This window comes from Erpetoichthys calabaricus, chromosome 2 (genome assembly GCF_900747795.2).
Source record: "Erpetoichthys calabaricus chromosome 2, fErpCal1.3, whole genome shotgun sequence".
NCBI classification, from domain to species: Eukaryota; Metazoa; Chordata; class Cladistia; order Polypteriformes; family Polypteridae; genus Erpetoichthys; species Erpetoichthys calabaricus.
The window spans coordinates 349,661,559-349,685,012 of NC_041395.2; the positions used below are offsets into that span (position 1 = coordinate 349,661,559).

Consider the following 23,454-nt stretch of genomic DNA (forward strand, 5'->3'; position numbering starts at 1 on the left):
GGACAGTATCCTACTGCCACACAGTGGATGAAATAACACCAACCTGTTCTGCCACTTTGTGGTAACTATGGTAATTCATCAATATTCATGAGTGGTGAGGAGCCTTCAAACAATAATACAATGACAACCTGGTTGAAATTTCAATGATATATAGTGAAGCTGTTAAGTTACAGGGCACTTTACAAAGAACATAGCAAATTCAATTCAACAGCAAGGGGCATGAGGCAGTCCTAGATGGTGTGCCCCCACCAGGTTAAGTCTTCTTTTTGATTCTTCCTATGTTGTCAGGATCACTCTCATACCTGCTTGTACCTCTGAGCCAAGCTCCAAAGGGCACAGTGCCAAACCAATGCTTTACATTTTAAATTTACAGGGGTTAAGGGAAACGTGTGGCCTCATTTGATTTTACTTTACCATTTTAGCTGTAATGATGCACCTGGCTGTGCAAGTCTCAAAATTAGACTTTCATCAATTTCTCAACCTGCTTTTCACATTGCTGAGTAACAGAAAGCCACACTTATTGATGACAATCCATCCCTCAAAATTGACCCACAGGAGGAATACATTTTACGGAGCTTCTACAGAAAACTCTTAAAAGTGAAGACAAACTGTACAAATTCTAGAACACAGAGTCTAGGCAGGCAGCTCTCAATTATGGGGCTCACATGGTGTAGCAGCATTTTGTCGCATTGTGGCCAGGAGGAGGTAAATGTACAGTATAAGGCCTTATGTAACATCCTTCTTTGTGACCAGGCTTGCCAAAAAAGTGCTGAACTCTGTACAGCAGAACACCCTGCCCACCTCCCTTCTGGCACTCGCTCTCTCACATATAATTGATCCTTGACAACTTGATTGATAATTGACAACTTCCTCTTGGTGGTCCAGCTGTCCCTATATCTAAAATCCTTCCATTGCTGATAAAGGACCCAGTCTTTTGTGCAGCCTCTTTGCCATTTGCCTACCATTAGGAAGCTTGAAGTTTCCACTTTCCTCTCCTCAGCATCTCATTTGAAGCAGCTGGCCTTCTGTGGAATGCATGTCTGTCTTTGAATAGGTCAAGAGCAAATGCAGCAGCCCAGACATTAGGGGGCTTTGCTGTAGTCCTTAAGGACATTGTGGCCTAATATCCCATGGATGTCAGACTAACAAAGACAAATATGAAAACCTGTCTACGTTACATTTTTTACAGCCTTAAAAACCCTGCAAATGCTGTGGCACTAAGAACACAACACATCTCTTCTGAACCACTGCAGCAATCTTTATCCATTAGTCTAAATGGTTAGCTTATTTTCTAAAATCAGAGGACTCTGGAGCTGAAGGAAATATTTCCATCCAACTTTCACATCACATATTATGCCCGCCACAGCCATAACAAAGCTGCAGTCTTCCTGCTTTTGTGGCATGACTGACAAATATTTTGCTACTACAGCTACTGATTTAATATTTCCACTCTTTCTTTTCCAGAAAATAAAATAAATTATTCTCAAACCCATTTAATCCAATTCAGGGGAACATTGCAAGATCAACATACCTACACTGGGCCAAAGGTCACCACTTCGCCTAACAAACACATCTCTGGGGACCATGGAAAGAAAGCACACACACAGCACATGTAAACACCACAAGGAATACTACCAGGCATGGCATTCACACCCTTGACTCTGGATCTGTGAGGTGGTGGCACCATCATGCTATCTTGTTTTCCAGATGTAGTTTTCTCAATACCAGAAACTGGCTTTAGCTTTGCAAATGTTACCAGAGGATGGCCTGCTTTACTTAGTATTGTTTATACATATAAAGCAGTGAATGGGCTGCAGGCCGTCATTTCATGAAGCAGCTATAGGATTTTATTCTACTTATTTCAGAAGCAACTTTCTTATACAAGTAATTTTTTTTCTTCCAACCCATCGATATTACAGCTATTGGATCCTCAGTGTAGTGTCCAGAACTTGGTAGTCTCTTCAGACTTGGAGAACAGCCCAAATATTTAAACAAAAGAGAGGATAAACTGGGGAGAAGCACAGACAGCCTCCATGCGCAGAAAAGCTTCTCTGTCCTTACAGCCAAATTAATGCAGAGATACACACACACACAGACGGTGTTTGGATCAATTCTCTAATTGTACTCAATAACAAATCCTACAGTGAAATTTTGTTCTCTTTGATATTTTATACAAGAACACCGAAAGTAAAACATTGTTTCTTTTTTTTTTTCCTTTCTTGATATTTTAGATAGCTAGGGCGTTATTCTGACAAATCCAAATTACAACTAATCAAAGGGAGGAATTAACGCTAATACAGCTTGCTATGTGAGTGAGTGAGTGTGAGTGAGCGTGTGTCCTCAATCCTTCAAAGGAAGATAGAGCCAAGCAAGGATTCAGGTGCCAAGACTAAACAAAAGATTAATTAAATGGATGAAATAAACCACAAAACATTTCTTTTTAATCAATGGTGCACCTGCTTGAACTTTTCATTGCTATGCTACAACTTGAACATGATGAATTCTGAGAATGATCTGTCTACCTGATGTTCAAAATTGCATGGCAGTCCTAGTTAGAATGGAAGCATCCTGTTGGCATAACATGGAGTGCTGTGGGCTAGAACAGCTGAAGTGGTAAAAGCAGCTGCCAAAGAAGAATATTAAAAGCCACAATGTCAGATCAAAACTAAGATATCAGCATCATGCAACTCAAAGCACAGTCACAAGAAACCACAAGTCACAACCACAGTCCTAAGCACTTCAGTTGCGCCACTTTGAATGACGTCAATTTGTTGTGAGTTTGGTGCAGCTCCAAAATTTGATACCATCTGTGAATAGATATTAACACAACAAAGAAACGGTGCCAGGTAAAGGTCCATTGTACTTACAAGTATAACACCAACAGTGTTCAGCTCAATCAGTTCTAGATTGATTATGTGCATGTTGGTCTGTAGGAGACTGGCAACTAATCTGACCACATTTAGTCGAGTGTTGCCAACTGGAAGATCCAAAATGCCCCAGGTAGTTTTCATGGCATTTTTCTGAGAAAGAGAGAGAAGCAAAAATATTATATTTTTTACATTTTTTGAATGATTTCTACCATGTACACGTATCTGCGTGTGTCAGGAAAAAGGATATAAAAAAGACCAACAGAGATGAAGATACACGGGAAAGAATACAAAATATAACTGTAGGGAATCACAAAGCTAAACCTGCATAATAATTACAAGAAACATTGAGCTTTAACAAACATCAGTCAAGCTACCTAAAGCTACTTTAGGATTCACGAGGGGATATTTCAGAGTTGCCAGCCACCACAACTGTTGAGTTCAGCATGAAAGCCACCAGCACACAGGATGAACATACAATCTGCACAAAGACAGCAAATAGTCCAGCTGGGAATGTGATGGCCATTCTGAGCAGCTGATGATCTGTCCACAGCCAGCCTGGCACACTGAGAATAACATTTCATAGTCTGTTATTGTACACATGCACACAAAATAAGTGCAAGTCAAATGGAGAATAATCAATTACAGCAGATACACTAACATGGCTGACACAACTTCAGAAAGCAGACAATTCAGCCTTTTCCTATTCTCTCCTACAAGAAAACAGCAGCAGCAACCTTCATCATAATGAAGTCAGTACTCCAACCAGGCTGATGCTCCGAAATGATTACACAAATAAGTAAATGTCACTTCCCAGTGCAGGCATAACATTCTTCCTCTCTATCAGACCGTTTTCAGCCAAACCTCCTTTAATCTTCGTTTTCTTTTCATACCCAGGGGATGATAACACACAACCCCAGACTAGCCTGCCACATTTCTCATAGCTAAAGAGTAAATTATTTTATAAATTGAAAACAATGTCATCAAAATTCTGTCATTCAAAGAAAGTGTAAAAGAAAAAAAATATGCAGAGCTTTTTTACAAACAAAGTTGCTGGACATTAAATAAACAAAGTGAGCTAATAAATTGGTAAGTTGTGAATGTTAAAAAAGCAGAATTTTTAAAAAACATCCTTTATTACTAGATGAGGCAGGACATGAACAGGATGGAGAGGTCAAACTTATTCAGCTATGCTGGTGAAAACCATTCAAAGCAGTGTTGATATATACAGTAGGGTGATGCTGAAAATAAAGAGCACAACTACAGGAACGACCACGCCAGGCTGAAAGAGCACTTATCACTTAATCAAGGACGATTAAACCGTTTGATAAGGATAAAAGCCACTGCCAGTAATGCACACTTGTTGAAATAAAGGCGGGGAGCCTGGCTTTGGAGACTAGCAACATGGAATGGAAAGAGCAAATGAAGACTCACGTTCAGCAGCCCACGCTCAAGTACAAGGAGGCCCAATGTAAGGCTGTGGGACAGTGGACCTCAGTGGTATATGACAGACCCCTTTCTCCATGGGGACTCTCTTCTTTTTAAATCAAATCAAATGGAGGATAGCCCTGGCAGTTCCAGTCTGGTTTTCGTCCCCTCCACAGTACAGAAATGGCACTTATAAAAATGACTAATGACATTCTGATGGCAGCTGATTCTGGTTTAATCCTTATTCTCATCCTCCTCGATCTGAGCGCAGCCTTTGACACTAACTGTCACATGACTCTTCTCAACAGATTATCTTCGATTGGTTCAGATCCCACCTCTTAGACCGCACTCACCGCTGTTACTTCAGGTGGGCTCTGTCCTGGGCCCCTCCTTCCCCTTGGTAATATCTTTTGTAAATATGACATTAGCTTCCACTGTTATGCTGATGACCCCCAGGTCTATCTCATTAGCAAACCTACTGCTTCCTTTCCTCCCTCTTCGCGTATTGATTGCATAGCAGAACTCAAATCCTGGTTTTCTTCAAATTTTCTTAAATTAAATAACAAGTGACAAAACCGAGATTCTCCTCATTGGTACAAAATCAACATTATCCAAAACTGATCCTCTTTCGTTTGTTATTGATAATTCCTCTGTCTCCCCTTCCCCACAGGTGTCATCCTTGACAGGACTTTATCCTTTCAGTCCCACATCAATAACATCTCCCGGACTCCATATTTCCACTTGCGTAACGTTAATCGTATTCGCCCCCCAGTCCCTCACTCCCTACACCACTGCTATCCTTGTTCATAGCCTTCTCACTTCTCGTCTCCATTATTGCAATTCCGTTTTCTTTGGTCTTTCTCGCAAATCTCTTTATAAGCTTCAGCGGGTCCAGAACACTCTAAAAAGAGAAAAAGGGCTCTTTTTGATTTAAGGTAATTTTAGTAGTTGTGATGAACTATATTAATATGTTTGTTCACCTAACGTAATTTTTTGCTTTACTTCAAATTGAAAAACCTTGCTGTCGCTTAATGTAACTTCTTCTATTTAGTCTAAAGCAAAAAAATTGCTTTGGAGACGTTGCCGGCTCCGACCCCTGTGATGTCACGTCTGGGCTCGCACCAATGGCAGAAGACCTACATGAGCCCGACCCCTCTGACTTCACTTCCTGTCTCCCCCTTTAAACGCCTCCACCTTTTCCCTATTCCCTCAGTTCTGTTTGGACTCGTTTTGTGCACATCAGTGCTGTATGATTTTGAAAAGCAACTTTGCAGCCAGGAAACCAAATTATATGGGTGGCTGCCCCAAACCTTTACATGACTCTGCCTCGAGTTTGTGATTATATATATAGAATTTAAGTTGGCATTACAGTGAATACAATAATGGACGCAATTTTAATTTGAGTTCATCCATCCATTATCCAACCCTCTATATCCTAACTACTGGGTGATGGGGTCTGCTGGAGCCAATCCCAGACAACACAGGGCGCAAGGCAGGAAACAAACCCCGGGCAGGGCGCCAGCCCACCGCAGTTAATTTGAGTTTTTAAAGAAATTTGGTTTGAGCTAAATACATTTTTTTGCTTTTATTCAAGTTTTTGAAAAGGTTAAAACAAACTCAAATGAATTAAGTTTACTCAAATACTTTTTAAAATTTGAAAGAAATCAATTAAATTGCTTGTTACCTTGTGAAGTAATTTATTTAGGTTGATCCAACAAAGCATTTTTTACAGTGAACTCAGCTGCCCCCATCATTACTAGACCCCCTCTATTCATCATGTCACTCCCATCTTGTAGCAGCTTCATTGGCTTCCAGTTCAGTTCCGCATTCAATTCAAAACTCTTCTGTTAACTTTTAAGGCTCTCCACACCCTTGCCCTCCATATCTGTCTGACCTCCTCCATGTTGCCATTCCCTCCCGTACCCTCAGATCCTCTTCCTCCATCCACTTGACTGTCCCTTTCATCCCTCTTACCACCAGCTCTGCTCCCCAGCTCTAGACTTCATTACCTTCTGAGCTTAGAAATATTGAATCATTTTCACTTTTCAAATTTAAACTTAAAACTCTTTTGTTTAAGACGGCTTTTTCTCTTTGATTACAATTGCTCTGTCTGATTTTAATTTTTGTATTTTAGTGTTGTTTATAATCTGTTTTATCTATTGTTTGGTGTCCTTGAGTGTTTAGAAAGGCGCCTACAAATAAATAAAATGTATTATTATTAAGTGGCTTGCTGAGAGAGGTGGCAATTGAATGGACACATTTCTAGCGTGTTAATCTGACCACGGAGACAGTTTCCTAACTCTGTGAAGCAGCATCATATATCCATTGGAAGCAGCCTAACTCACCACTATGGCAGGGCATGCATTCTTCATGTAGTGCTCTATGGGATGGTTTCAAATGTTAGAATAAATGTGCCTGCAATCAGTTACTGCACCAACAGTGAGGCGTGCCTGCATCTGAGGAATATCTTGTGTACCAAAATGAAAACTCAAACCTATCAATTTGTGATCTATAACTTCAGTTTCACAGCGGTTGATGTTATGAACTTGTTGACGCACTCATGCTTATGCGGTCAAATACTCCGGACGGATTCTGTGTAGCTCATGTTGGTCAAGATGGTCTGTGGACAGTTCGAGTAACACTGTAGTCCACAGCCACTTCATTACCCTCAAGGATGCCTGGCTCCAACTCCAAACTTCTGAACTAGTCAGTAACTTTGGACTTTACATTATAAAGAGTTGACTAAAACAACTGCTAAGGTTTGAGTGTGCATGTGAAAAGCCAAAATGGTTATTAAACTCTAGGTTTTTCCTCTTTTGGGGAGATGAGACATTGCATTAATACTAAGAGGTTTACAAAATCAAGTAAACAAAGAAAGGGGCCAAAAAGCCAAACCTTTTCAGCCACATAACAAACAAACCCCCAACACCACACCACCCCCCCACTTGGGCTTTAATAGAATTAGACTAACAGCCCTTATCAGGACACAATCATTCTGGTTGATTGGCTCAGTGGCACTTCCAATGGAAAAAATGATTACCTTTGGAGGCTCAAGTAGCAGCTGATGAAAGTGTTTGAGTCTTGGCTTAATTGCATTTAAAACACTCTGACTGACTGAAAAGGAAGGATTGTTCATGCCTGGAGGGCAAACTTCTAAATGGCCTTCAAAACTGCAAACAGAGGGATAATGATTAAACAAATAACTTATTCTTCTAGCAGGCAGTGACATTCACTTCATTATTTGCTAAGCTGATTTACCCTTTCATTGCTTTTCTAAAAAGGTTTACATTATACATTCATGCTTTGCTACATTTTCCTGTCTTTTATATTCTTGTCCCAATTCAGGGTAATGACAGGAGAAAGTTACAAAATGTTTCATTATAACAGATTAATAAACAATCAAACTTACGCAGGTCGGCGAGTTTCAAAAAGTGTTAATAATATCTGGATGACGCTGACAATTGCTGAATCATTTTTCTCTTTATCAAAAATATTTGATAATAACTGTTCAACAGTTTCTTGCCTAGAAAAGATGATATAATTAACTGTAATTACAAAACTGTTCAATGAATGCATTTAGGGTTTTTACAGCAGAAATCAACTAAAATAAAATCAAACTTGCAAAACAAGAAAAACAAAAAAGAAAAATATCACTTCAGATTAAAAGAATATTTAAAAACAAAACAGCAAAAAAGATAAAAGAAACTTAACATAAAATTGCTGCACCAGTTTTGGAGGCTGGTTGCTGAGAATGACAGAAGTGCCATCTAATGGACACTCAGGATTAAGACCTCAAAGGACTGGCACAATTTGTAACAAACCAAAAGTGTCAGTGGGTGGTGGTGATCACGGCGAGAACCCCAAACACACGCAGCCCGAGCGCTCCAGTCTCACTTGCTACAAATTATCAGAAGTTTCATTAGGGCCGGTCACAACACTAGTTTGTGTTCTCCATGGCGCTTTCAGGTCTTCTGGTGAACTGAATGCCAGTTACAGTGTTAGACTTAAGCACATATTCTTACACAATGGCCCACTCTATTGTATTAAATACAGATGTGTGGGTTTAAATATGCAAGTGTCAAAATTAAACTTCTTCCGTACATCTACAGTTGCAAGACAAAGTTTGTGAACCCTTAAAGAGTTCAATGGCCAATATACCCTTAAAATGTGTCACAATAATAGACAGACATTCTGTTTAAACTCATGATACACGGCTTTATTTCTTGTCAAAACGAGCCACTAAAGAACATAAAATGTAAGAGACCCGATATATTCATGATAGCACAAACACATTATAGAGAGTGCATTATCCATGACAAAATGATCAAATTTCACAGAGAAATGCCATCCATCTTTTCATGTTTTGATGCTTATCCAGGTCCAAGTTGTGGGGCAGCAGACTAAACAAAGATGTCCGGACATCTCTCTTCCTCACCACCTCTACCAACTCCTTTGGAGGAAACACAGGGGTATCCCTAGGCCAGCCAAGATAATCTCTCCAGTGTGTACTGGGTTGGTCCCAAGGTCTCCTCCTGATTGGACATGCCCAAAACACATCCACAGGAAGGATTACAAGGGCCCAAAGCACCTTGGGGATCACAGAGAAATGTATAAAGTTACATTAACCGTTTCAGGTTCCCATTCAGGGCAACGGTCATTGGTTAAATGAACACTAATTGTACCTGAGCAACAAAAAGACACCATTTATGATTGGTCAACCACACAAAGGTGTAACTTTAACTTCTGTTTCCTGCTCCGGCCATGTGCTGTACTGAGGCAGCCAGAAGGCATCTTTACATGTTTTACCAATGGACTAATTCAGTTTTGCAGAGTGTTTCAGAGGTGCACTGCGTACTGTTGAAGAAGATGCTTACAATCTCTGACACAACAGACATCCTCCAGTGATGGCCTATGAACTTTAAAATACTTCATAAAGGCAACTAGTTTCCATCCTGAATCATTACTATGCCAGCTCACATTAGGTTTTCCCAAAAAATGGCAACATCAAAAAGCAGCAGCCAGAGAAGGCAGACTAAACAACTTATCATGAAAGGATGTTTGGTGAAAACCGCTTGACAAGTGTAATGGTTCACATACCTGCATGTGTTATAATAAATCAGAGGTCATCTACTTAGCACAGCGACTCCAAACAGCAATCCTGAATCCTACACTACTAGGAAGAACAACCTCAAAAACAGACCTCTGTAGCAGTAAAAGTGTCTTTTGTAATAAAACCAGTCAAGCAGCACAATATAAAACCAATGAGGGCAGATATTATGACTAATCAACATGAAAACTCAAATCAAAGTGATTCATGATAATAAAATTCATAATATTATTCCTTAGATATTAAAAAGGCATCACTATCTTCTGAAACATGCCTGCCACTTCCACTTTGCAATACGATGTAATTACATAAACGGCGTGTTGTTTCAGACACTCACCTGAGAGAGTCTGCTGCTACACACTTGACTTTGACACTTCGGCCTGCATGTGTGACCAGCTAGAACTGTAAATCAGGCAGGCCTCAGCTCAGTACAACCAAACGCAATTAGCACTGAACAGCACTGGTTACTGAAGTGCTGGATCCTTCACAACAAGAACAATTAATATGTATAGGATTTTATTAAAATGAAGACACAGCATTAAAGACTCTTGTTTCATCACTAGGGATCAAGGTGAAGATTCACACGTGCTGCTAGCCAGCTACCAATAGTTCTTAGCCAGCTTTTTGGTGCTTCGTCTTGTGGTGGGTGCACCAACACAGTATGCTCCAACCGCATCCTCCTTTCCATGAATGTAGCTAAACATCTTTATAATGACAGTGGAGGATCAAAATTCAGAAAAATTGGAAGGGGCAGCGGGGAGCCAAAAAAACACGGCCATTTGGTTAAGAGGGGTGGAAAGAAACAGACTTGCTGTAGCATGAAGTTAACAGAAAGAGATGCTGGAGGGTGAAGCACTTAACCACAGAAACAAACCCTGGGCTCTGCTTGGCTAACCCTCTCATTACATCTTGTCCACACTCAGTCATACTGGTTTCTTTTACCTACCATAAATTATAGTTTACTCAACATTTTAACTAAAGCAACTGTAAATCGAAAGAAGAAAATGTAGTTATTTTGCTTTATTTTTTGTGCATGAAACAAATGCGTTACCCTTGGGGCTTGTGATGTGCGATTTTGTATTTGTAAGCTTGAAACCCAGCAGTGTGATTTTTTGACATTGTTACTTGAAGGCCCAATTAGGACAGGCATTTTTAAAAACATCTATGCCATGTAAAGCACAACTTACTTCTCCAATGTGGTAAGCAGTGGATCAGGCTCTGTGCAGCCCTGCATCTGAAACATCTGGTCTCTGCTTAGCCGAATGATTTCACATAATGACTGTGATGCATTCGAGTGCATCTGAAAAGGAAAATTGACAAAGCACACAAACAAATGAAGTTAACAATACACAGTCAAGTCCTCAGAGATATGTTGGAAAAAAGGGGAAGAGTAGTCAGGGTGTTCAAAATGTTAGTTTTGTGTTAAACTGAGTCATTTTAAATACAGAACCCTCCACCTAAACCTTCTACAACATCTGCACGAGACAGTCAGGGAATTTCTAACATAAACTTTATTAAATATATAATACTGGTCCAGAGAAAATTCAAGTAAATGTCTAGAAACTGTTTAATCAAGAGCTCAAAACGAAAGGTATGCAGAATGATTAAAAAAAGAGATATCATACAAAAACATACAAGTACCATAAACTAACACACAGGAAAACAACAGTCAGAATAATGCAATGCAATGAGCTCTGACAAATTAAAAGGAAATTTGGCAAATTGACTTTTAAAGAGGTAAGAAGTTATTGAGAGGGTGATGGTGGTTTAACCTTTTCCAATTGCAAACTTCATTAAAGTTCTGAAGAGCTGCTTGCTTTTGAGGCAAAAACAAAAAAAATTTAACTTTTTGTTTTCAAAGGAAATTCATACACAGGCACTAAGGTCACTGCTTTTGTCACAGAAACTAATTTCAACCATTTCACCAAAAGATTTTTGACCGAGATGTCTTAAGTGAAAAAAAAAACCATGCACGCAATCAGCGATGTTCAGGCTTTTGACTGGAATGGTGTGTGCAAGTAAATAAAATACACACACGAGGACTGAAGGTTTTGAGATGGACATATTAAGAGAACCACCACTAAGACCAACCCACATGACCAGAGTCCACTTGTTATTAACCAGTCAAACAAAACCTTTGATCTTGCTGGTGTAGCAGGTCTTCTGCAGTGGGCTTGCCATCTTCCTTATCACTGGTACAGTAGGTCAATAGCAGGTAGACCATTAAGCACACAGTCAGCATTATCTAAAATTGTCCTTGCGGCCTTGCTAGTACAAGCTTTCATCATTAATGGCTTTGTCGTGTGACATTACTATGAAGAAGCTTTGTTCTCTTTGATTTTAAAGTATAAATATAGGGCCATTTGACATTGCACATTAGACAATGGAAGGAAATAGTTCATGTCAAAATATAGACAGCTTGAAATTAACTAAGACTCTCCACAATGATATTTCATTGTCTCTGAGCCCTCCTGTTTGAGCACACTGAAACATGGGAATCCAACAGATTCAAAGAAGGAAAAATCCAGCAATTCTAGTAAGGATCCTCCTTCATGGAATTCCTAGGTGCTCCAAGGCCAGTGGAGGGGAGTGGGACAAAACTGCACATCTGTCTCGCTTACAATTGTCCAAAATGTTTCCAGGGCAAGATCCAACCTGCGAACGCTGCAATCAAGTTCCAGCCTCACTGGGCCACATGTTTTGGGCCTGCACCAAATTAACATCATTTTGGACCTAGATTTTTAAACGGCTTTCAGACAGCCTTGGCGTCTCAATCCCTCCTAATCCACTAACAGCTGTGTTTGGTGTTCTTCCAGATGGGCTTAAAGAGGAGAAGGACAAACAAACTGTGATGGCCTTTACTACACTATTGGCACGCAGACTTATCTTGCTCAACTGGAAGAATCCTAACTCTCCCCTTTTAAGTCAGTGGGTAACTGATGTTTTATATTAATTGGAAAAAATCAAATTCTCACTTAGAGGATCTGTGCAGAAATTTTTCAAAACCTGGCAGGATCTGATCAATAACATTTTAGAATAAGCTTGTAAAGCACTGAGGAAGCAGATTCTCTCCCTATTCGCTATTTTTTTTCTTCTCCATTTATCTATATTCACTTATTAATTTATCCATTTGTTTATTTTTACTAGGTTTAAGTTTTATTCTGCTGCCCATGCTCTCTTTCTCAAGGGTGGGGGTTGATTTGTTTTCAATCCTATTCTTGTAAAATTGATCTATTTGTATGGAATGTTGTGTGATTTCAATAAAATCAATAAAAAAAACTGCAGAGGACAGGCAAGCCTGGGTTTGGCAGATTCCCATCATGACCCTCACCTGATTAAGCGGTGCAGTAGTGAAGTGACAAGAGGAACACAGAACAATGAATATTAAAAATAGGGCAAGTGAACCGGATTGCTGTTTTTAATGGATAAGCATACAGCACAGTTCATTTCAACAATGCATATACTTACATCTTCGTTCTGAGAAGGGTGGACCATGTCGACAAGCCGCTGAATTATTTTTTCCTCATTTAACCACTAAAATATAAAAAAAATTTTAAAAAAAATGTTAATCAGTGGGGAAAAAAAGTCACATTGTACAAACATCTTAAAAGTTGATGGAAATGCAGAGAAGGACCCCATATCTGGCTTTGACACCAAGTCAGCATGACATGGTGGGAGAACACAGACACCAGGGGCCTCATGTATAAACGGTGCATACACACAGAAATGTTGCGTCCGAACGTTTCCACATTCAAATCGCGATGTATAAAACCTAAACTTGGCATAAAGCCACGCACATTTCCACGGTAGCTCATACTCTTGTCGTACGCAAATTCTCTGCTCTGTTTTGCAGGCTGGCGGCACCCAGTGTCAAAGCAGTGCTACTGTTACCCTTTCTTTTTCAGATCCACATCCCTGACGCGGCTTTATAAATAGACTGAAATTAACTGCATATTGTTTATTAGTTTAAGGCATCTGATTGTAATTAACCAGTAACAATATAATGGTCCATGGAATGGCCAAACTATTCCAAATACCATAGCTGCTTTAGCGTCGTTACTCTCACTGCACCTTCTTTTTCTTCTTTCAGCTGCTCCCGTTAGGTGTTGCCACAGCAGATCATCTTTTTCCATATTACTCTCACTGCAAAACTCGGAGAAGCTGATCGGAAAGAGAATTATCGGTATACAGCATCAAGCACACACTGCCTCAGCCATGCTTCCTATTTGAACTGCTTCTCACACGGCAAACGCTTCAAAAACTTTCCTGTACGGACCTCGCGGTTCAGACAGTTTCATCCCAAGAGCTCTAAATGCACTCAGTCAGTCCATCAAGTGTGCCTTGTAGAACTGTTTGTACTTCTAAGTACAATCACCTCACTGTAAACTAGCGATAGTTATAATATTGCACAACCAGAGCCACTTTATAAAGCACATATTTACATATGATGACGATATCATTTTAAAGATGAAATGCAGCAAAATATGTTTATTATATTACACAGATAAAACTTTAATTTCATTTAAATAATCTATATTGTTAATAATTAAAGGACACGGTATCACTACGCTAGCAAGGACCTGGCTCTCCGTTTACGGATTGTTCCTGCCTTGCACTGTATGCTTAACTGAGACTGGCATGAAAGACAGAATAATTAAACACGTACAGCGTTCCTTAAAAGTTTTGAAGAATCTGCGTTATAAGCTTACAGATGGCTTAACGTCTATTACACAGCTGATTGTGTGGTGATTGGGTATTTGGAGAAAGAAAGGTAAGGACAGGAATTGGGGGTTAGTACGTTTGAAAGAGACATCACTGCTGCAGTAGATTCACCGAAGGTCGCGCACAATCACTGCACCACCATGTTCCCATGTTTAATAACATGCTTTAACTCCTATCATCATGAACAGGATATCAAATATACATCTCAGTATTTTAATTATTCAGACAGCTGTAATATTACAAATGTAATGGATTCTGTGTCCTGTCGGAGGAAGACAAAACCCGTAAGCACGTAGTGATTCACACACAGAGCACTTAGAAGATCAAATACAAAACAAAGCATTTAATTTGCTACTTTAGTTACGATGGGATTTGAGAAACTAGTAAATTAAACGATTTTAAGATGAAGTTTATGATGTTCTACTTTAATGACAAAATAAACTACGTGATTAAAGTGGAAATTTCGAGATTGAAGTTGACATTTCGTGCTTTTTTTCCCCCCACTGTGTGCCTATTTTTTTTCTCTGTACCCTAATGAGCGTTCATATGAAACTCAGACGATGGGCTACGACTCTCCTTTTCACGGTGACTTTGATATGTGATTTCTTTTTTATTTCGGGCACTGTGCGACTTTGTGAACTTGAGCTTTCGTGTTTCTCCGACATGCTATGTCACTCGATTGACTTCCTTTTGTTGCTTATATCACTGTTTAAACCAACAAATAGTACGTTTTTCTTTGCCTTTGCTGAATTCTATTTTCCCCCCATGCTTTTCCCATTGTCTTTCACAGAACGCGGAGTTTAAGGATTATTTATATTGATTTGCATATTCAAAGAGGCGTAATTCTGGGAGGAGTTGGGGCGGGACAGCAGGCGCATGCACGAGCGTTACTTTTCACGCTGACCGGGATTTACAGGTGCTGGTCATAAAATTAGAATATCATGACAAAGTTGATTTATTTCAGTAATTCCATTCAAAAAGTGAAACTTGTATATTAGATTCATTCATTACACACAGACTGATGTATTTCAAATGTTTATTTCTTTTAATGTTGATGATTATAACTGACAACTAATGAAAGTCCCAAATTCAGTATCTTGGAAAATTAGAATATCAATTAAGACCAATGCAAAAAAAGGATTTGTAGAAATGTTGGCCAACTGAAAGGTATGAACATGAAAAGTATGAGCATGTACAGCACTCAATATTTAGTTGGGGCTCCTTTGGCCTGGATTACTGCAGCAATGCGGCGTGGCATGGAGTCGATCAGTCTGTGGCACTGCTCAGGTGTTATGAGAGCCCATGTTGCTCTGATAGTGGCCTTCAGCTCTTCTGAATTGTTGGGTCTGGCGTATTGCATCTTCCTCTTCACAACACCCCATAGATTTTCTATGGGGTTAAGGTCAGGCGAGTTTGCTGGCCAATCAAGAACAGGGATACCATGGTCCTTAAACCAGGTACTGGTAGCTTTAGTACTGTGTGCAGGTGCCAGGTCCTGTTGGAAAATGAAATCTGCATCTCCATAAAGTTCGTCAGCAGCAGGAAGCATGAAGTGCTCTAAAACTTCCTGGTAGACTGCTGCGTTGACCTTGGACCTCAGAAGACACAATGGACCAACACCAGCAGATGACATGGCACACCAAACCATCACTGACTGTGGAAACTTTACACTTGACCTCACGCAACGTGGATTCTGTGCCTCTCCTCTCTTCCTCCAGACTCTGGGACCTTTATTCACAAAGGAAATGCAAAATTTACTTTCATCAGAGAACATAACTTTGGACCACTCAGCAGCAGTCCAAAGGCGAGACACTTCAGACGCTGTCTCTTGTTCAAGAGTGGCTTGACACAAGGAATGCGACAGCTGAAGCCCATGTCTTGCATACGTCTGTGTGTGGTGGTTCTTGAAGCACTGACTCCAGCTGCAGTCCACTCTTTGTGAATCTCCCCCACATTTTTGAATGGGTTTTGTTTCACAATCCTCTCCAGTGTGCGGTTATCCCTATTGCTTGTCCACTTTTTTCTACCACATCTTGTCCTTCCCTTCGCCTCTCTATTAATGTGCTTGGACACAGAGCTCTGTGAACAGCCAGCCTCTTTAGCAATGACCTTTTGTGTCTCGCCCTCCTTGTGCAAGGTGTCAATGGTCGTCTTTTGGACAACTGTCAAGTCAGCAGTCTTCTCCATGATTGTGTAGCCTACAGAACTCGACTGAGAGACCATTTAAAGGCTTTGGAGTTAATTAGCTGATTAGAGTGTGGCACCAGGTGTCTTCAATATTCAACCTTTTCACAATATTCTAATTTTCTGAGATACTGAATTTGGGACTTTTATTAGCTGTCAGTTATAATCATCAAAATTAAAAGAAACAAACATTTGAAATACATCAGTCTGTGTGTAATGAATGAATCTAATATACAAGTTTCACTTTTTGAATGGAATTACTGAAATAAATCAACTTTGTCATGATATTCTAATTTTATGACCAGCACCTATATGTAGCGGAAGAACGTGAAAGCTGGCGAACGCACAGATTTATGCATCTGGATTTTTCTGTGCGTAAGCACATTTTGGCTGTTGTGCTTACGTCATGTTATAATGCGAATTCTACGCACGGGGTTATACATGAGGCCCCTGGAGACTAAGGCTGTGGTCAGTCAGGAAACCTTCAAAAGAGTAATCTCAAAAGGGACTGACAGGCCAAGATGACCTTCACTGTTGATGATAGAAGAATCCTCACTATGGGAAAAAAAGGAACTACGACGCCTGTCCGACAGATCTTGAAGAGGCCGATGTGGATGTGTCAGAGATGACTATGAGCAGAAATAAAGAGGACACATTGAAATATGCAAACCACAAAGAAAATGATGGCCAGATTATAGATTGATCAAAAGGACTTAAAAAACCTGCAAAATTGTTGGAAAAAGGTCTTGTGGACTGACGGGACAAAGATGAACTTGCATCACGGTAATGGGAAGAGCAAACAGCGTAGAGACCAAAAGGGGCTGGCCAAGATCCAAAGCAGAACACCTCACTGCTTAAACATGGTGCTGGGGGTCTTAAGGCTTGGGCATATATGGCTGCTACAGGTACTGGCACACTTCTCTTCATTGAGGATTGAACTGCTCAAGGCATTGGCACATTGAATTCTGAGGTATATAGAAACAACTAATCTGGCCAAGTTCAAATAAATGTCTCCAAACCCACTGAACGGAGCTTCATCCTACAACAAGATAATGATCCCAAAAATACTGCAGAGGCAAAACAAGAGAGTTTCAAAGCAAAAAAAAAAAATCCTTGAACGGGCAAGCCAGTCACCCCATTTAAATTTAATTGAACGGACCTTCAATATATAGAAGGGAAAACTTAAGGAGACGAGCCACCCCAAAACAAGCAGGAGCTGAAGATGGCGACATAAGAGACTGGGCAGAGCATCACCAGAGAAGCTCCTCAGTACCTGACGAGGTCTATGAATCGCACATATCAAGAAATCACTGCGACAGTCTTAAATATGCTTTAAATGAGCTGCCATGGCTGTGTCCCAAACATTATGGTGCCCTGAAATTGGGGGGGGCATGTAATAAAAGTGTTATTTCTAGATGCTGTGACCAGAATGTACGCAAATACCCATAAAATTAAAGTTTGTTATGTGCATTTTAATCACATCTGATTTTATTCATTTGTTGAACATCCGTTAACAAGAACATTTCCCCCTTGGGACATTCATCTATCAATCAATCTAATATGGTCACATGTACACAGAACAGTGAAATTCTTACTTGGAGGTGTTGATCAGTTTCTGCCTAACATCAAAACATTGCTCAAAATCTGTCAAAAGTTATGAAAACAAACATCTATTTTGTGTTACCATTTAGTTTCTTTAGCCCTAAGGTACATCTTTTAAGAAACATTCAAACTGACCTCCACCACAGTTTATAAGGGTGGCGTGCTGATGTCCTCATGCTTTAAACTCTCCAGACTAGTAATGGGACGCCTTTTTAGAGCTGCTTCTAGACTTGAATGTAAGACATTTAGCAGAGGAAAACTTAAGAAAAGGCATTGAAATGCTACCGTTTTTAAAAAATACTGTCTTTAGCATTTCCATGTTAAGCTATAAATGTGTGTCCGTAGTCAAGAATCATAATTGGGTTGTTTCCTCTTTATTAAATAATATTTACATGTTACTAAAATGATTGCAGAGAAGGCCTCTTGTAGGATAGACTGCATTTTTCTATGGCAAGTTACGGACCAGATGTGGTCTGGTGTTTCCATCCATTAATTTTCCAACCCACTGAATGAGAACACAGGGTCATGCGGGTCTGCTTGAGCCAATCCCAGCCAACACAGGGCGCAAGGCAGGAAGAAATTCCGGGCAGGGCGCCAACCCACCGCAGGATACACACACCAGGGCCAATTTAGGATCGTCAATCCAGCTAACCTGCATGTCTTTGGACTGTGGGAAGAAACCCACGCAGACACTGGGAGAACATGCAAACTCCACACAGGGAGGACCCAGGAAGTGAATGCGGGTCTCCTTAATGCAAGGCAGCAGCGCTACCACTGCGCCACCGTGCCGCCCCGGTCTGGTGTATGGTTTACTAATTCAGTAAAAATGCCTGACTTGTCGTCCTCCTCCTCCTCCTCAGTAGTCTTGATAACAAACTCTGACATCTTTCAAACATACCGGAGGGTGTCAGAAGGATGTTCTCTTGTGACCCCCCCAACTTTTCAATCTCTCCATGAAGCCACTGGGCACTGACTCGCTTCAACCTGCTCTCTCCTATAAACATCCATATTAGACACACTAACAGTGGATATAAAATAAACTGCTCTGAATTTATCCTCTTTCCTTTGAGCTGCCCCTGACATTCCAGGCTATGAGGTCTAAGTTTTCAAGTCCATCCTTTTTATGTCTTCACCCAAGATAAGCCCTGACATCATTAGGAATCTTGTAGTTCTCATGGTGCCCTCTTCACTTACTGTACAACAGGTTTTATTCTCACCTGCCAAAAAGACCGTTTGAAAACTTCAAGCTACACTAAACAAAGTTTCCTAATCCCCTCTGACTGGATTTAAATTATGAGGACAATTAAGGTTATCTTTATATATAATATGCTACCGTGGCTGTCTGTTTGTCAGTCCAGGAGTTTACTGACCTGAAACTTGGTACACATATACTATGTGAAGTCTACAGTTTGCTTTTGGGGTGATGATTGACCTCCAAGGTTATTCCTCTTTTAATTTTATTTTATTGTAGGATCAACTCTTGGCAGCAGCCAGCAGGACGGCTGTGCACCATTCTCATCCCTACCACCTTTGCCGTCACTTCCCCTATCTCTTCATATCATAAATCATTCTTGAGGCAGATTGAAGACTTAAGTGCCAACTTAAGTGAACAATTTAAAAAAAAAGCATACTACCTAATTTCAACACAAACACTGACTTAATCAGTTTTAATGCGAAAAGATGCCAACGAAAGAAGAGAAGAAGCGGGTTTCTAGGGAAGAAAAAAAGAAGTGCATCAACCTGTGAGCAAACGAATGCTAAACTACAGAGAAAGAGAGTATGAAAACTATGAATGCTCAAGTCAAGTGAATTCACTGCTGTGCGCCGTTTCTGGTGATTAGATATTTAGCTAGCATCTATTCACAGCAAACTACCAAAAATCAGGGTGTTACAGATATTATAAAGTTTCCAACAACTAATAAATGTCATTGATAGTAATCAATGATGAAAACCATTGCCAATGAAGTTTGTTACCCATTACCTATCTGCATACATCACTTCTGTTAGAAAGGCTAAGAATAATCACATTTTTGAGATACTGTGGAGTCAGTAGATCTACATACAGGATAGTGTCAAAGACGGTAGAATTCCAAAGTATGGAGTGATGTCAACGTTGCATCAGGTGAGAAATCAGAATTCTGCACTCTGTAAAATGAGCTAGTTCAGTTCAGGAGCACAACCACATGCACCTGAAAAGAAAATCCATCATAGTAATGGCTATTCCTCTCTCATTCACACTTGGGAGATATCCTTGAAGCACTCTCAATGCCAATTACTTTGGTTTTTTGCCAGCTCATAATCCTTATCTGACAGTGCTGAATGCAAGTCATCAAACAATATTCAAAAATGTCTTTGCTTCGCATTTCTTCTGATGATAGCCATGGCAGCTCAGTCCATCTCAATGGTCTTTGCTGCCACCTAGCAAATTAAATCACACAGTGCAGTCTAGAAAAACTAAAGGATGATGTCAACAGCAGCTCTGAAAGGGTTAGGCTAACTTTATATTTTGTTACATGTAAGTTTAGCTCATACTTGTATTATTGTATTGCACTGTACTGTACACTGAATAAAACCTTTTAAAAAATGTTGGTACTTTTTTTTTTTTTTTTTTATTTTTATTTTATTAATTTTCATTGTAATCATTCCATACAAACAGATCAATTTATAACCCAACAAATTTGAAGACAAATCAAACCCCACCCCTGGGAAGGAGAGCTTAGCTAAAGGAAAATTGCTTTAAGCTTTTTAATAAGGCAACATTAGACAAAAGAAGGGGAGAAGTAAATATCTATTTAAATAAGAGATGGAGAAGGGAGTTAAATGCAATAATAGTTAATTCTCTTATTCTAAAATAATATTGATTAAATCCTGCCAAGTTTTGAAAAAATTTTGTACAGATACTCTAACTGAAAATTTGATTTTTTTCCAATTTCAAATAATATAAAACATCAGTTTCCCACTGACTTATAAGAGGAGAATTAGGATTCTTCCAATTTAACAAAATAAGTCTGCGTGCCAAGAGTGTAGTGAATGCAATCACCGTTTGTTTGTCCTTCTCCAATTCAAGTCCATCTGGAAGGACACCAAACACAGCTGTTAGTGGGTTAGGAGGGATTGTGATACTAAGGCTGTCTGAGAGGCACTTAAAAATTTTTGTCCAAAATGATGTTAGTTTGGTGCAGGCCCAGAACATGTGACCCAGTGAGGCAAGAGCTTGGTTGCAGCGCTCGCAGGTTGGATCCTGGCCTGGAAACATTTTGGACAGTTTTAAGCGAGACAGATGAGCTCGATATATAATTTTTAGTTGAATAATTCTATGCTTTGCGCATATAGAACTCGAGTGAATTCTCTGCTTTGCTACCTTCCACTCCTTTTCTGATATATTGATTAAGAGATCTTCTTCCCAATGTCCTCTTGGATCTTTGAAAGGTAGGGACTCTAATAAGATTTTATATATTGCGGAAATAGTGTTTGTTTCCTCGGAATTGAGCAGTATTTTTTCCAGCATTGTGGAGGGTGCAAGGTGGGGGAAATCGGGCAATTTCTGTTTAACAAAATTTCTAATTTGAAGATAGTAAAAGAAATGTGTAGCTGGGAGGTTAAATTTTGAACGTAATTGTTCAAAAGATGTAAATATGTTGTCTATATAAAGATCTCTGAGCATTTTAATCCCAAAACTTTCCAGGTATTAAAAACTGGATATACTTGCGAAGGTTGAAAGAGGTGGTTCCCTTGCAGAGGTGCCACTGATAAAAGATTTTCCATCTTAAAATGCTTCCTAATTTGGTTCCATATTCTGAGTGAGTAAAGCACAATTGGGTTATTAGTATATTTGCGATAACTTTCATTTATTGGAGAGCAGAGCAGGGAATATAAAGAAGTACTACAGGATTTTACTTCTATTGCAGACCAAGCCTGTGTATGTGCATTTATTTGTGTCCAGGTTTTTATGGCTTGTATGTTTGCTGCCCAGTAATAAAACTGAAAATTAGGTAAAGCTATGCCACCTTCTGCCTGAGGTCTTTGTAGGGTCGCTCTTCGGATACGTGGGTGTTTTGAGTTCCAAATGAATGAGGTTATTATTGAATCTAACTGTTTAAAAAACGATTTATTGATATATATTGAAATGTTTTGAAATAAAAAGAGAAGTTTAGGAAGGATATTCATCTTAACGATGTTAATTCTTCCGGCTAGAGTGAGATGAAGGGTTGACCATCTATGCAAGTCTTGCTTAATTTTTTCCATATAGACGCCAAAATTTTGTTGATAAAGAGCTTTATGTTTACTTGTGATATTTACCCCTAGGTATTTAAACTGATCTGCTATGGTAAAAGGTAGGGTGTATAATTTATTATTACATGCTTGTGAGTTCACTGGAAAGAGTATACTTTTATTCAGATTAATTCTAAGACCAGATATCTTTTGAAATTCTGTTAGTGCTGTTAAAACAGCAGGGACAGTGTTTTCTGGGTCCGATATATATAAGACCATATCATCTGCATATAAAGAAATTTTCTGTTCCAGTCCTTCTCTGACAATCCCCTTTATCTGATGAGAATTTCGGCAGTGAACCGCCAGTGGTTCAATAGCGATTGCAAACAACAGTGGCGACAAGGGACATCCTTGTCTGGTACCACGTTCTAGTTTAAAGTAGTCTGAGCAAATTTTATTAATACAAACTGAAGCTTCTGGACTGGTATACAGTAGTTTAATCCAAGCACAAATATTCGGGCCAAACCCAAATTTCTCCAATGCAGTGAAAAGGTAATTCCATTCGATCATGTCAAATGCCTTTTCTGCGTCTAATGATAGTAATATCTCTGGGGTGTTTGATTTTGCTGGTGAATATATAACATTAAACAAGCGTCGGAGATTTGAAGATAGATGTCGGCCTTTAATAAATCCAGTTTGATCTTGTGATATTACCGAGGGCAGCACTTTCTCCATCCTTCTAGCTAGGATTTTTGAGAGTATCTTAACATCATTATTCAGGAGTGAAATTGGTCTATATGATGCACATTGTAACAAGTCCTTATTTTGTTTAGGAAAGACGGTGATTAATGCTTGTCGAAATGTTTGAGGTAGTATTTGGTGGTCTTTAGCTTCTGTAAATGTTACCAATAAGAGTGGAGCTAGCTGAGTGGAGAATTTCTTATAAAACTCTACGGGGTAACCATCAGGGCCTGATGATTTCCCGCTTTGTAGTGACTTTATAGCGCCTAGTAATTCTGTTAGCGTTAGAGGTTTATCTAGTTCCTCAGCACTTAAATCATCTATTTGTGGTATTTGTGAATTATCCAGAAATGCATTAGATTGCCTGTTGTCTTCTTTGGGCTCAGTGGAATATAAAGACTTATAGTAATCTCTAAATGTGTGCATTATTTTATTATGGTCGATGATTTCTTCTCCATTCTTGTTGGTGATTACTGGTATTGCATTGTGAACTTCTTGTTTATTAATTTGTTGAGCTAAAAGCTTATTAGCTTTTTCTCCGTGTTCATAGTAATGCTGTCTAGACTTATAAATAAGTTGTTCAGTTTCTTT

The 23,454-nt window shown here is 39.5% G+C and overlaps 1 protein-coding gene across 5 annotated transcripts in view; it reads right to left on the reverse strand.

The window, feature by feature from the left end:
* Nucleotides 1-23,454, reverse strand: part of ppp6r3 (protein phosphatase 6, regulatory subunit 3) — a 163,914-nt gene that overhangs the window by 56,454 nt on the left and 84,006 nt on the right. For all 5 annotated transcript variants that reach the window (XM_051923420.1, XM_051923422.1, XM_051923421.1 and 2 more), the window contains exons 7-11: nucleotides 12,871-12,936; nucleotides 10,590-10,702; nucleotides 7,705-7,818; nucleotides 7,336-7,465; nucleotides 2,868-3,020 (exon numbers count right to left, since the gene is read on the reverse strand). In XM_051923420.1, coding sequence (XP_051779380.1) covers nucleotides 2,868-3,020; nucleotides 7,336-7,465; nucleotides 7,705-7,818; nucleotides 10,590-10,702; nucleotides 12,871-12,936 — 576 coding nt within the window. The remainder of the gene's footprint in view (nucleotides 1-2,867; nucleotides 3,021-7,335; nucleotides 7,466-7,704; nucleotides 7,819-10,589; nucleotides 10,703-12,870; nucleotides 12,937-23,454) is intronic.